Source organism: Poecile atricapillus, chromosome 16 (assembly GCF_030490865.1).
Source record: "Poecile atricapillus isolate bPoeAtr1 chromosome 16, bPoeAtr1.hap1, whole genome shotgun sequence".
NCBI classification, from domain to species: domain Eukaryota; kingdom Metazoa; phylum Chordata; class Aves; order Passeriformes; family Paridae; genus Poecile; species Poecile atricapillus.
In genome coordinates this window covers 2651081-2666830 of record NC_081264.1, presented here as the reverse complement: position 1 = coordinate 2666830, position 15750 = coordinate 2651081, and the positions used below count along the sequence as shown (strand labels likewise).

Genomic DNA, 15750 nt, shown 5'->3' with positions numbered 1-15750 from the left:
CAGGTTTCAGAGATGCTTTAAAATTAATACAATGCTGGGTTCCCAGTTCTGCTTTGCTCAGCTCCCTCAGACAATTTCTCCTTTTGCTTTCTGACCTCCATCCCCCACTTGGAGCAGAGCAGACCAGCAGTTCCTGACTGCCTTGGCTGTCACACAACAGCTCAAAGGGCTTCCTGCCACTGCAACACTGATGCAGGAGAGAAGCTGGATTCTCCCAGTGCCACTCAGCAAGAAAGCTGTTAAATTTTTTTTTTTTTTTTTGCATATACAACACACTGAAATCAATAACCCTCTAATCTAAATTGTTTTCCTCCACCTTGCTTATCACAGGCTGACAAAGCAACACTCAGGTTCCACAGCTACACCACCCTGAGCTCCAGGACACTGCTTGATCTGTTCCTTCCAAATCTTAAATCTTACCTTGAAAGAAAGGCTTGATGCTGCTTTATTGTGTCCAGCTCATAGGTGGATGAATCACTCCTTTTTCGTGGCAGCTGCTTCTTTGGATCTTCTCCATTGCTACGAGGAATATCGATGTTGCTCCTGCTGAGGTGTCTGCTGGCTTCCAGATTAGAGCCACTGGAACAGTGGCTGTTGTTCACCGTTATTCCAGGAGACAGAAGGTCGGTATCCTGGGATTTCAAATGTATGGATTTAGCTGAATTAAGAATACACCCACATTGTAACACCTCCCTCCTATCCTCCTTTCCCCATTTACCCCAAGATCCAGTAGAGGCTGATACAGAATCTCAGGCCCAATCATTCCCTAAAGTGTGGGTGATGCTTCACACCAGAGGGTGAAACATCCCTGTTTAGAGCAAACACACCCAAACTGACACCCATATGCACCTTAAGACATGTGAGACAATGTCTGCCATTGATGAGGAACAGAGTCTTTGTTGTTTCAGGAGATCCCTACTACAAACAGGGTGTGTGGGGGAAGTGGGAGCCAGCATTACCTGGACACTCACAACGCTCCCTCGCCGACTGCTGTTCTGGCTCTCGGACACAGTCTGATTGCTGTAGCATAAGGCATCAAATGCCAGGATCCCTCCAACACAATCCCCTACCAAGCAGACCTGAGACAGGAAACAGATGCAGAGAAAGACAGGGAGGATGAACAAAAAGGAAATTTAAAAAAGCCCCTTGACTTCGGTTCAGAACTAGCAGTTGGACAGAGCTGGATTACCCCTGGACAAGCTGGAGTGACAGGATGCCCAGTGCCTTCATCAGTAAAACTGTTCAGCCAGTGAAATCCATCACTGCCTGCAGATTCCCATTCTCTCACACAGCTCAGGTGTCCTGGCTGTCCCCACCAGCCAACTGGAGCGACAGGACAGCACACAGAGCCCTGATCCTGGTGCTGACTCCAGAAACCAAGCTGGATCCCCCTTGCCAGCTGCCTGTGCTACCTCAGGGAAGCTTCTGCCCGTTTGCATCCCGAGGGGATAACAGTGTCCTGCCTCCAAGGGAGTGAGCAGACAGGCACAGTAAAGCACCAGGATCCCTGGGCAGGAGAGGGCTGGCTGGGAGGAAGCTCAGGGTGGATAAAGCACATGACAGCAGTGCGGTGTGACAGCTCCTCCAATGTCTCTGCCCTTGTGGGGCCCAGGAGTCACTTTGCTCAGAGGTGTGAGGCCCTCAGAAAATAAACCTATGGGTGTGACAGCTCCAGCATGAGCTGCTGAAGGTCCTTTAAAGCCAGGAATGCTTAAACAGCCTTGGTTTGCAACGGGGACAAGATCATGTTTAGTAACAAAGGCAGCTTTCCTGCTCGGGCAAGGTGTGTCACGCTGAAACCTGATTAACTTCACAGCTTTGGAGCTTCATTTCTGAACACAAGCTCAGACTTTGCTTCAAATCCCAAAGGTTCAGGACACAGCACAAGCAATAATCTCCCTCTCAGAAAGAAAGAAATGGAAAGCACAACACATCCTTACTGCAGCCCAACACTGTCATGTTTCCATCCCTCCTGAGAGATTTAAGGCAAAGAGAATTTCACAAGGAAATTGCTTCACTCGTTCTTCCCGTGGCTGTGGCCTGAGCAGCCCCTGGCTCACCTGGCCATTGAAGGAGGTGCCCTCCTGGGATTTGATGAACTCACTGTAGGCCTGGTTGGCTCTGACAATGACAGTGGCCACAGCTTCTTGGTACTGTGGGGAGGACGTGGCGAGCAGGGGGAGCGCAGCGAGGGGAATGTGATCCTGGCTGTTGGACAGGCAACCCTCGTCATAACTGTATGGGCTGAGGCTGGAGAGGGCAAGAGACAGTGAGAATATGGGGAAAACAACTTGCAGGCAGCACAACAGTCAAGTGTTGTGGTTCATAAAAAAAAGCCTCAAGACAGGAAGGCCATTTATTCCTCTGTGAATGGGTGAGAGCTTAATAAATCTTTCCCTCCCATCAAACATAAATCTTCAAGGACAACATACTTACAGTGACAGAACAACCCCCAGACAAGGAATTAAATCCTTAGTATTTATTGGATTAATTAGAATAAATCAATCTCAGAACTTGTGCTGCATGATTACTGTATTCACTGCAGCTAAGTATGAAATCAAGATTGAATGTCTGGCTGGTACATTAATAAATGCATTCCCAAAGCATGGTCAGAGCTCTCAATGCTACATGCAGAACATCTCAGGGAAACAAACAAAACAAAACAAACCCCCCAAAAACTCCACTCCACAGTAAAACAGCATCAACTTACCTGGACACCAGGGAAAACGCTTCAGAGCAGATGGCTGGGCAAGGAACAAGTTTGATGGCAATGTGTCCCAGAGCAGCTGGGTAATGCACCCTCATCACCGTGTCAAACACGGTCGTGATGGTGTTGACATCCCCTTGCTTGGAGCTCTGGTCACCACTTCCTGAGTCCAGGATGTTCCCTCCGTGGAGCACCAAGAGGAGGACATGGATTTTACTTGGCTGCATTAATGGCTGCACTGATTCATCCTAGAGGGGATGGAAGAGAGCACATAGAAACAATAATTTTTCAAAGGGGTGTGACTTGTGCTTAATTTATGGCAAAGGCATTAAATACACCACAATACAATGCTGAGAACCTGAGTACTCTTTCCAGGTCTCTTATTGTGCATGCACAAATGCACACACAGCCTCAGTCTGACTTGACAGGAGCAGAAGGAATGCTAAAAGTCAAAAAAAAACCCCCAAAAACACCTGCATAAAATTGTATCCAGGTAAAACATGGCAGCAGTAAAGACATCCTTGTGTATATTAAGGTGGAAAAATACAGAAATAAGAGATAGGTGTTGCTTTTTGTGGGGTGCTGAGCTCAGCTGCAGCAGTTGGCAGTGAAACACATTCAGCAAAATTAAGAAATGAGATCAAAACAGGTCACAAGTGGCAAGTTACTGAGAAGTTGTGGGAAGATCAGTCATTGCCTGTTTGCCTAACACAAAAGTTATAAATAAGACTTCAGATTTGCTTAAACTGTTGCAAGAGAGGAACTGAAAAGAAAAAAAGTTCAGGACCCCATAACCCAAGGAATGGTCAGCATGTGGCTGGGAGATTGCTGCATGAACACAGTGAGGGATTTTAATTTGGCTGTCCAGGTGATTTGCTTATTGTGTTGAACCAATTCTTTGCCTAAACAGACAGGCTGTAATCTGGGGGAAGGAGGGAATTGTATCCTTATCAGAAGGGCTGTAAGCCCAGTCCTGATGCCCCAGGCAGGTACAAGAGCATCCATGTGCACAAATTGTAACACAACAGAGCAGTAACTATTTTCAATATCTATTTGCTACCAGGTTTTTCTGTGTTTACAGCTCCCACATGGACTTAAATCTTCCATCCCACACCTGTGAGATCTGTGCAAACCCTTCTGTACCTTACTCCTGTGCTAGCAGAGACAACATCTGGAACATCCTGAGCACCTCCCTGCTGCCAGTGAGAGGGGGGGAAGGAAAGGGTGGAGGGCAGCAGTGTTTTCCATTTGGCAAACTGTTCTAATTCCAGCATCTTCAGTCACCTGTTGTCCTTTGAGCAGTGACTGAGTCCCTGACAGACCTGCTGGTGGGAGGAAAGCATGCCCAGGCACACATTAGCAGCCTAACAACCAGATCACATTTTTGCCAGATAATGTTAAAGCTTGTCTTACTACACAGCCCACCAGAAGTACTAAAATTCTCATCCAAGTCTGTAATAACGATTTTTCCAGACCTCCTGCATAAGAATGACCTTGAATTATTTAGCACCATTCCACTGTACTCGTGCCTGCTCTTTAAACCTTCTCTGACTCCAGTTTTAGCACCTGCACAGTGAACCTTTCCCTAGGTGGAGGCACAGGAGGAGCCCTCAAAGCATCTCAGCACCTCTTCTGCTTCCAGACAAGTGTTTTAAGTGTTCATTTGGAGAACAACATGAGTCACCAAGCTCAGGTCATGCAGAAGTTTATCAGCAGTGATTTGGAGGCACCTTTCAGTTCATTACCCTCTGCTCTGAAAGAAGTGGGGAACTGCTGATTAAGGGTGGCGGTAACTACTTAGAACTTCCTTGTAAGATCTGCAGCCTCTTAAAAGACCTAAATCCAGAACCACCTTCAGGAGAGAGAAGTTTTTAACCTGAAAATCACTGCAATTGGTGGCACAGGAATTTCATACTATTTTAGCAGACAGCTTGTGAACAACTACAAATAACTGTCTTTTTCATCTTGCTTTGAAGTCTGTTCTTTTTCTAAAATGAAGGCAGAAACAGGAGGGGGTTGAGTTTGCACAGCCCTCCAAGGAAGACAAGTTTCCCACACCATCTTGAGCTCCAAGAGAAATCTTAGGGCTGTGACTTGCTTATTTTGAGGTGGCCAAAGCTGTTTTGCTCCTAGACACCCACTCTCCTCATGGCCCTTGAGCTCTCAGTCTATCATGGAAAAGCCAAACCACTACAAACTTAGAGCCTGGCACAAACAGTAATTCCAAAACTCGAGATCTTTGATGGACCACTCAGACACAATGTGGGCACTCTGCAAAGCACAGACAGGCAGCTGCTGAAGGGCAGGATGAGAACAGCCAGCCCAGGCTGTCTCACCAGGACTCTGAACTGCAGAAGTCTAGAAAGCTGGGCTGGGTCAGTGTGCTGTTACTTATTTATTATTTTTCCCAGAGTACTGACACTATAACTGGTTTCCAAACAAGACCCTGAGCAGCTCCATGCTGTGGGCTGCAGCTGAGTGATGTCCTTTGCACTCTGGTGCTGCAGGAACGTGTTCTCCCACTCCCACAACCACACTTGCTCCTCTGGCACTGCAGGATAGCTCTACCCAGCCTTGAGCTACTCTCATCCCCACAGGATTACCAGTTTTTTCCAGCTGGACACCTGATGCTGCCTGCAAACTACACAGAATTTCCTATGTGATGTTCAAAAGATGGGTGAAAACTCCCTTAAATCTGAATTACAGAAGGACACACAGAGGTGTTACTGGAGCTCAGCAGCACATGGAGACAAGACACTGCTCACAGCAAAGAGACCCATTTATCCCACACAGAGACATTCCAGCAACAAAGGATCTCATTAGAAGGAGCCAAAGCACTCACCTCAATGATGCTGAGCCTCTCCACGCTGGAGCCAACGTGGTACTCTGCTGATGTCTCCTGGTACAAGTCACCTGGAAGCACAGAGGGGTAAAAAAGTCAGCGCTGCCAGATGCTCTTTGGCAAAGACATTCTTCCACAAAGGCACTGCTTGTTCCAATGCCTCACATCTCCTTCATTATTTCATCAAATCATCCTCTCCCTCCTTCCTGCCTCCTTCCACCTGAGAAGACTGGGCAATGCTGGGTCATTTATTTTCCAGCAAGTTCTCATAACTTGGGTAAGAGTTGAGGACATCAGTGAGCTCTTCTCTCATTACAATGATCTGGTACCGCTGCTTTATTAAGGATGGCAACAATGGGAAATCCCTGCACGACTGTCAGAAATGATTGGTTTGTGGGAAAATAAAAGGAATTCCTTGAACTATGCTGGGGAGTAGAGATCTGATGTATTCCTACATCTGTGCCTACACAGACTGACTTTGTAGAAAAAGCCTGAGTGTCACCTTCCACCGTGAATAGCTCTGGCTGAGGAGCTACGGCTTCCTTTCACCATTTCATAATGATGAGCAGAAAATAAAACTGAGGCAGATACAGTCAGGAACAAAGGATGGAGCAAAAGGAAAGAAGAGCCAGGAGAAATTCAAGTCATTTGAGACAGAGCTGAGATATTTCATCATTATATGAGAGAATTCTGGCTGTCACACAAAGGAGCCAAACCAATGTGGAAAATAAAAGAGAATCAAAAGCTATTCCAGCTCCCACCGAGCAAATCTTTTCCAGCAGCACTGGGCAGTCACTTTTATACTCTGTATCAGCTTCTCCCTTTGTCAGATGGGGATAACAAGTTTTACCTTGTTCACAATGAGGCTGTGACAATTGCCTGGAAATACTGTAAAATAGCACATGCAGTTTGTACTTGGAAAAGAATTACCCTGGACATCATCACATTCGGGGGTTTCAATTTTATCCATCAGATCGTTGGAACTCCATTTGGTTATTTCTTTCGGGAACATTTCCTCATTGTCAGACAAGTCCTCTTTAAAAAAACAGATTTTTTGAGAGTCACAAACACAAAAATATGTATACAGAAAAGAGCAAAACCCAGAATTTTAAATAAAACCCACAACTCTGTGCAATCTATACACATTTGGATAGCTTAAGTCAAAATAAACCATATACTTTACCAGCTTTTGTTATAGAGAAACCAAAACACCTTTTGAAAAGTAAACAAAATGTTTTAGTTGCATGAGTTAAACAAACAAACTCTTAAAACACGGAAAAAAGTAATCTGGATTTTTAATGCTACCATCTAAGGTACCATGGTTGGCCTTTGCCTTGCCACTCTCTCTGATGGGGTTAAAGCAGGCAGAATGTTCCAGCACAGGAGAAGAGAAAGCAAGGATTCCCACTGGGATCCTGTTGGAGAGCTGTGGGATTTCTCTGGGGGAAGAAGGAACCAGGATCACTGTTGCTCATAGGATCAAACACCGAAAAAGGCAGCAGCAATGAAGGGAGTGTGAACTCCCCAGGCTGATTTCCTCAAGACAGGAGACACAGAGCATGGATCTGCTTTTTCCTTCCTACCTCAGTATCTTCCAAATCCCCAGGCTCAGTTCAACTATAGTCAATAAAGAATAAAGGTCCCAAAAAATGTGATGTTCTTAGAAGTGTAATTAAAAGGAGGAGACATACAAAGGGGAGCTCTCCTTTCTCATTCTTTTTTTTTCCCATTGAGGATGTATCTTTTGCTGCTACAATGGTTAAGTGCTTTCTAATTTATTTATACTTCTGTGCTTAGTATGTCTTTCCTGAAAATTCTGGGCTTGTAAATTTAATAAAGATTTATAAATGTAGTAACAGCAGTAATTACAAATGTCTTGAAGATCAAAAAGCTGTAATCTTCTGAGTCCCAGACCAGGATTTCTCCTTTCTTATTGCTGTACAGTTACTAAGAAAATAATTAGCTGGAAGAATCCCACAATGAGGACCAAAAAAAGATTATGAAATATATTAATCTTTTCAGCAAATCTGAGCAATAGCTTAAAAAAAATATTGTATGAAGGGCACTAAGTGAAGACCCAAGCAAAGCTCGATTATTTTTAGGAGTTTCTATTTCAACTTTGACCATAAAAAGAGAGCAACCTGGAAATTTTGCACCAGCATGCCATTTCCTTTTTCAGCCATGGAAAAAATTTGAGTAAATCCCAATTTCCCTGTACACAGGAGTGTGGAGCTGCCTGTCCAGAGCAAGTGGAAAGCACAGGCCTGTAACACACGTGCTCACAGAGAATTAAGAGGACGATTGCACTCAAAGCTCCTCTAGCAACTTAATCTAAATATTAAACTTAATTCCTTGAGAGGTCTAATTACAGCCCTTACTGCTGCTCAAGTGATCCCTGAATGGGATATTACTCCCATTATTAGCATTTATTACAGGATAGATATTGGATATTACTGTATTTGTCACTATCTTTACCAGTGAATGAGGGTGAGTGGGAAGCTGGAGACAAGGAATCTTCTTGGGCTCAGGTTACGCCCACTGCAGTGCGAGGAAATGTGTGTGTGTGTGTATGGGAAGCACTTCTGAGGAACTCTGCTGGCTGTTGACTCACATCCTGAGCCCTGCCAGTTCCCATGGTACCAACCCCGGCGGGATGAGCTGCAAGCAGAGCCTCATCCCTGCTCACAGACCTGGGGTCTCTGCGGGCCAAGGGGCACCAAGCGGTCCCTCCTGAGGATGGGGCTCTGTTCAGCTGCACACACACACCAAGGCTTTGACTCATGAGCCAAAATCCCACCAGATTTAGGCAGACTTTTCAACCCAACCGTGCCAACTGCAGAGGACAAACTGTGCGTACACAGAGACTCACAAGAGAGCAGCTGCTTTTACTCTTAGCAACCTCCTACAAGTATTGCAACAGAGGTGCACAAGGCTCATTTTTGTTAATTCCCCTTCCCAGGCCTGTTAGGAGCATGCCAGGGATTCCCCAGGGCCTTGGATCCCAGGCAGAACCATCTCCATCTCAGTTTTATTACTGAGTAATTAAAAAGGCAAAAAGCACGTGGATAGCGACGGTGCCGTTCGGATGACTCACTCCTCTTCCCTTCTATGCACTTTGCTCCAATAAATCCCTCACATACCTGTTGTAAATGCTATGTAAGATAATAAACAGAGACACTTTAAGTTGGTCCTTCCCCTTCCCGGCAGGAGACACACATTTATCTCAGTTTACACATGTCCTGGCCATTTCAGCTGCTGTTGTGCAGGTCACACCAACACAGCCCTTTCTACCCCACAATTGGACATCCATGTCTAAACACTCATGGGACAACTCTTCTGGAACCCAATACTATCCATTTTTGGAGGTTGAACTTCAGCTGAGCATCAGCGAAATCCTGCTTTGCAAAACTGGGGTGTCATCTTCTAACAACTGCATTTCCCAAGTTCACCAGCAAATATTGCACCTCTCACATCCATCAGACCAGCTAGGAGGAGAGTCCATCTGTTGTCAATAGAGACAGAGCTCTTCAGGCTTAAATTTGCATTAAGTACGATATATAAAATGAGTGTAGTGGAACAAATCTTCTTCACATATACATGCACAGAGGAAAAAAATACAAAGGTGCTATCTTAATACAGAAAATCAAATTATTTTGAGAATTCTGGAATCAACACTGATTCATTTTGGCACCTGAAGTACCTTGCTGCATTCGCTGTTGTATTTCTTGGAATGGGAGCATGAGGAGTTAATAAAGGCAAATTTGGGTCTCTTGAGGCCCAGACAGGACAATTAATCATACCTCTTACTGATTAAAAAACAAATTAGAAAAATAATCAGTCACAGTGAATCATTAGGACACACCCACAGCCCAGTTAGTACTGCTGGATTTCACACACACTCATTTGTACCAAATAAAATACAGCCCTTAGGGCTAAGACTGTTCAAGATTCCCTCAAACAGCTCAGCCTGCACCTGAAATGGTGCTGCATTAATGCAAGAGTCTGCTGGGTGATGCTGGAAGGAGCTGCACCGAAGCTGCACATCGTGGTTAGAAAGGAAAAGACTTCAAAGCAAAAAAGTCTCGCTTCCTTCCCTGCTCACCCCCCCACCCTTCATGCCTTCCGTTCTCTTACCCCACCATTTCAGGGAACAAACGATGGTGATTTAGGTTCCACATACCATGTGCATCAAAGAATTCATCATCTGAGCTGTCATCTGAATCCCTGGCAATGCTCTGCATCCTCCACTCGGAGATACTATGGCGCGAGGGACTTGCTGGAAAAAACAAAAAAGCTTTATGCGAAACGCTACATCGACAAGACGGAGAGTTCCCAACATGATCTTTGCTGGAGGAAGAATCATGTGTTCTCTAAGAAAATTCACTGCTGCAATATTAAAAAACACAAAACCCCGATGATGCTGGTGTGATGTCAGTGTACCGCTTTACAGATCCTGTTTTGTTTACTGTTGGTAGAACCTGCCAGCAAGATGCTACATTAAAGCAAAGCTGCTTGGATCACTCTTCTGCTATTTTGAATGGCAGCTATTTATAATTGTTAGTAGGACGTGCAAAATCAGCTGGGTTTTAAAGTTTGCAATTAGGAAGGAAGCAGGCTGATTGGAAGCTCTCTCCGTGCCTCTCATCAGCACACAAGCCATGCCTCTGCTTCACTAACTTTCGGGTGGGTAGCTCAGCAGAGCAGCCTGGAGAGGAATAATCTGTTTTCTGGAAGGAAATTGCTTCCACACAAATTGGATTAGAGATCTATTTAAACTTTAAACTTGAATGATTTAAACAACATGCTATCTGACTACTTCAAAGGGAGCTGTCAGAGCCGCGGTCCTGACCGAGCAAGGAGAAACCCCAAAGTCCTTTTAGTGCTGTTTGCTCTCCTGTTCTCACACCTACCCGCTCCCTTTCACTTTCCCCTCCAGAGTTCTCTGAGCTAAATATAAACACATTATGGCTTCTTCTTTTCTTTTTTTTCAGCTATAATTTAGCAACCATCCAGCCTGAGCTCTTCTCGGCTGAAGTTGTCTCAGAACAGCCGCCTGCTGAAGGGAGCACTGTCCAGAAAACGATGGGAGAGAGGGTTTGTCCCCTGGTGCCTGTCACACAGAGCACACAAAGCACTCACAGCAGCCACCTAACCCAGCAACAACCTGAGGAGACTGACAAGTCCTCATTTAGCATATACAAGAGCCTGAAAGGCTCCGGTTACTGTGACAGCCGCACGAGCCGTTTCGTGCTATTGTTCCAACAGAGTTGAATATATAAGTAAAATTCTTTTAATCTCCCACCCGGCTGTCACATGGAACGAGGATGGAGACCCTGTGCAGAGTCATGTAATTGCAGCTCAGCAGCCCCCAGCACCCCACCGCCCACCCCTCGGGAGCAGCCAGAGAGGAGGTGGCAGAGCAGAGCTAATTCACGCTGGAGTGACGTCAAGGCACTCGCATAATAGTTGCTAAAAATAGAGAACTTAATAACATATGGGAGGGCAACAAGGGTCCTGCCATCACCAGAGGTCTCGCTCAGGTGGTGGAGGAAGGGAAAATCTTTTGGAAAAAAGGCATTTTTTTCAGCTGGAGGTGGCGGTGCGTCGCGACAGCCCTCCTTGCTTCCATATGGTAATGTGCTGCCAGCATGAAGGAGGATTAAAATATCTGTGTGACGTACTTCCCAGCACATCACAATTAATTTCTTTCATTACTTTTCCTTGTAAAATCTGAGACATTCTGCCGTTGAAAAGAAATTCATGCTTTGCTTCCAGTGAAAACCTTCAAGTGAAACCCTGAGAGGTCTGAAAACTCGAGCTCCCAGCGAACGTGCCAGCAGTGGAAGAGGGGGTTTATGCAAAGAGCAGAATGGGATATGGGTACATCAATATAAAATCCTGGTGCAGGCAAAGTAGCCAGCATTTTTATCTTTATGCAGTGATTTGTGAAGCATCTGGTAGGTTCTTCCCTGGGGCTCACTCGAGTGAGTCATCACAAGGTAAAACCACTGCTCGTCTCTCATTCACCCCGCGATGAAATCAGTGATGGAGTGGGAAATAAAAATGGAGACTCAACTCCCAATATTTAGTGCATATGATAGATGGAGAAGCTTCACTCACCCAGACGTTCCCTTCCACCATCACTGGAAGAAATGCTGCCCCTTGGGGTTTTCATTATTTTTTTTTCCTCCCTCTTGCAGTGAGAGCTGCGATTTCCCTGCTACCAGAAGCACTTGGCTAAACAGAGAGGGAATTGCTGAGGGTTTGAACCTTCCTGGGGATTCACCCCTTTGTACAGAACAGTCCAAAGAAGAGAAGTACAGCAAAATGAGCTGAATCCCAAGGGAGAGGAGAATAACAAAATCCAAGACTCAAAGCCGAATCCTTCCAGGGTATCCACAGCAGAACTCTAACATCAAAATCCTGAAAGCTTCCTGAACGGTGTTTCAAAGGGAATACAGACATGATCCACAGTCCCACCTAATCCCAGGGAGAGGTTTTGTCTCCAAACAGCTACTGCACATCATCACCAGGGGAAGGCAACAGCTCCCACACACCTTTGGGGGTTCCTGCCTTAATCTCCCCAGTCAGATGTTCCACTGCGTGCAGCCCCATGGAGCCAAACCCCCCTCCTGAAATGACAGACACGCGGTGGCACAGATACCTGCTGTGACACAGGTACCAAGGATGAGCAGATATCCAGAAGGGAACACCATGGAAGGGCCTTAGAAAGCCACCAGTGGCTCCTGGGTAACAAGGACTAACTCTGTGCTGCCAGCCAGCTCCCGCCTGCTCCTCTACAGTGTTTTTACAGATTCTGTGCTTTTGACATTGGCAACAACTCAGCCATGTGACATTGAGTCACAGTTATGGGACAACCAGAAACCTTCCCAAACCCAAAACAGGTCAGAAGACTGAGCCTGCAGCACCAGCAGAAAATGGCTCTGAGCTAACAGGACTCATAGGACTAATACACATTGTCCCAAAGGCACCTGGTCCGACCTCCCGAAAGCCCAACATCCATGAATTCAGAAGAGCAAGTCATTGTCAGCATCTTACCTCCTCTCTTTGAAGACCGTGAGGACTTGGAGGAGGTGGACCATTGCTTGGTGAGTGACCTGCCGGAGGTCGCGTCGCTGTTCGCAGAGGCGTCCTCGGTGTCTGCGGGTGACCCCGTGCTGGGCTCCACCTCCTTCTCCCCAGGAGTGTCCTTGACACTGTGCTGCTCTGTGTCATTCTCACCACAGAACTGGGCCATCTTCTGGGCCAGCATCAGCTGGGCCTCCTTCTCCAGCTGCCGGATGTCCTCAATGGTGAGCCCGTACCACTCGTCCTGCCAGCACCAGGCCTGGCGGTGGGCCCGGACCATGACCTTCCGCAGGCCTGCAAAGCCAAAACGTCCCTGTCACCAGAGCACAAAGTGCAGGAACCAACGTGCTCCCCTCCCAAAGCCTCGCTACACCATGGCAGGGACAGCACAGTGACATCCAACCCACAGTGCAGGACTTTCACACAGTCAGGATGACAAACTGCTCACTTCATGTACTTTATCCCTCAATTCTTCCTAACCAACCATGCACTGACACCAGCCAGTCTTCTCTCACTGCCTTCAACTTGGAAAGGGATTTCCTAGTTTTGCATGGAAGACTTTGGCTGCCTGCTCCACCAAGGAGGAGCCATGCATGGATCACAGTTTCAGCTCCCTGAAGTTCTAGGAAGTTGTAACATTTGGATCCCGTCTTCAAAGTGAAATATATTACCAGGATTAAAAGACAAAAAAAGAAAAAGAAAAAAGAAGAAAACTACTGAATTTTTTTTTTTTTAATCCTGGAGAGTTTCAAGTCACTCCTCGATGAATGCTCCACAGTCCTCCCCAGTTGTTACAAAAGCACATCCCACACCATTCTCTCCCTTGGAAACCCGTTTTCTGCACCTGGTTTCTATGTATCTGTAAAACAGCATCACAAATGGGAGCTTCTGAGATAATGGGATAGAAAGCAAAGTAAGGGAGGGAAAAAGATGCTTTATTTTGCAGATACCATCTGTCTTCTGATGCAGGAGAAAAATGGAGTGGGTAAAGCCAATTTAAAATATTTCAGTGTATCACATATCTGAAAGGAACAATAGCCTCAGTATCAACACACAATGCACCTGACCAGGCAACAGATACTCTTCTCAAGACTCACTCATCACACCCCCAAGACTCTTAAAACATAAAAGTCACTCAGGATTTTCACCAATATTATTCCTTAAAAGCTCACAACAGGTTAAAACTCCAAACTGCTATTTATTCCTGATGGGATCACACAGCAGTAATGATGCTTTTAAAGCTTCTGTAAATACTGACTAACTGATCCACAGGAGTTTTTCTGATAATAAACAATTAATATTGCCCCCTCTTTAATTACTAGGAAACTGAGGCAGAGATGGGTTGAAGGACAAGCCAAAAGCACCAGTGGGATTTTCTGTCAGTGGGATTAAGAGAGCAATCAACATTAGAATCATTTAGATTTTGGGAGCTGCAGATAGAGTTCTCTAAGCAGCACCATGAGGAAAGACATCCCTCATAAACCACTTTCCATCTCCAGGAGCATGGCCAAAGGGGGATGGTCCCAACATGTGCAGGGTTTCTAAGATGCTTCCAGCAACACAGACTTCCCTGCTGTACAGAAAACCTCAGATCTCACTACTGTCACAGTTGCTGTGATGTTCAGCCTAAAGACCCAGTTTGTTTTCAGCAATCACTCTTTGTTGTTTTTTTCTAAACACACAAAAAGCATATTTTTGTATGTTTATCACCTTCCAGGTCTGAGTACTTTATTGTCTGTTCTGCTCTTTGGTCAGTCCTTAATGCCACCAGTCATCCCAAGCCAGGCTATCAGGAGGAAATGGCCACTGAGATCAGCAGCTAATGCCACAGAGCAGCTCAACCTGAACTTCATTTACACAGTAAGATTAAATCTATCAATATTTGATGCATTTTGCTGACTGACTTTCAGAAGGGAGAGGCAAGTTTGAGCCAGCAGAGTGTGACCTTATGGGGGCAGAATGACAGCCTTCAGCACCTTAATTCTGTTCAGCCTGAGTCGAGAGATTCAGAGTTATTTCCTCTGCCAGATTACTTTTTGCAGAACTACAGAAGAATGTTTTAGCCTCTTCACCTCCTGTTATGATTGACAACCAGAGAGCTTAAAAACCAAGATTAAATTTGCATCACACCCACACTGAAAGCCAAGAAAACATTTCTCTCGCTGTCCCAAACACCACACCACCCTTTGTACTTCCACACCCACAGTGTCCACTTCTACCTTGCTTGGAACACCTTGAAAACAGACTGTGATCAGACACAGAAGTGAATGTTGCTCTTATCCCATGGCTTCCCCCGTTCAAGGGCTCAGCAGGCTCCACTCCTGCTCCTGAATCCAGCCTTGATGTATCAGTGCCCCAACTCCTCAGAAATTCTCTGTGTAGAGTCACAGATGCCACCCACCACATATCTGTGTTTTAATGGACTAACATCACAGGGAACAGAAAAACCACTTGGGGGTGAAAAAAAAGTCTCTTGAAGTTCCTCTCTGCCTTCTTAGATCTCAAAAATCACCTGCACTGCTTCCTGCCAACCCACAGACCTCCCCATGTGCCCTGCTCACATCCCTTTGATTAGACATCCCAAACCACCCCTTCCTTAAAGCTTTGCTCCTTTGAAAATAGGATGGCACTACAGGGCATCACAGCTGCTGTGCCTCTACTCCTCCAGGTTAGTTAAGAAGTCCAAAAAGCAGATTACTTTTCCAGCATTTGGCCTTCACCTGGGATGTGCCAGCAGTGCTGCTTTTCTCTCTCTTAAACACAAGGAGAAAACCTTGGGGAGAATGAGGCTGTGGAAAAATAAAAGCCATTGCAGAAAAGGCTTCAGTGCCAGGGAAGAGAACTTGAGGGGCTCCTCTGTGCACAGCAGTGGGTCCTGAATTCCTGCCCAGCCTGCAGCCTCCCAGCAGAGATCCAGGGAACACAAGTGTCCCATACAGCTACAGGGAGCCAGGATCCAGCTACAAATGACTGACCTCACCTATCCAGACACTGCTGCTCTCCCTGTGCAATGCAAAAAACTAAGTCTCAAAGCATTTTTGTATCAAAACCTTAGAGAAAAAAAAAGTTTTTTATTGGAAAGCGAAAAGGAGGGGAGACACCAGACCCAGGA

The 15750-nt window shown here is 45.8% G+C and overlaps 1 protein-coding gene across 12 annotated transcripts in view; it reads right to left on the bottom strand.

Moving 5' to 3' along the window:
* PITPNM2 (phosphatidylinositol transfer protein membrane associated 2) overlaps window positions 1-15750 on the bottom strand; it is a 123934-nt gene that overhangs the window by 25650 nt on the left and 82534 nt on the right. For all 12 annotated transcript variants that reach the window (XM_058851304.1, XM_058851314.1, XM_058851311.1 and 9 more), the window contains 8 exons: window positions 12609-12932; window positions 9730-9825; window positions 6480-6584; window positions 5550-5620; window positions 2711-2955; window positions 2061-2250; window positions 960-1079; window positions 421-632 (listed from right to left, as the gene is read on the bottom strand). In XM_058851304.1, the coding sequence (XP_058707287.1) occupies window positions 421-632; window positions 960-1079; window positions 2061-2250; window positions 2711-2955; window positions 5550-5620; window positions 6480-6584; window positions 9730-9825; window positions 12609-12932 (1363 nt within the window). The remainder of the gene's footprint in view (window positions 1-420; window positions 633-959; window positions 1080-2060; window positions 2251-2710; window positions 2956-5549; window positions 5621-6479; window positions 6585-9729; window positions 9826-12608; window positions 12933-15750) is intronic.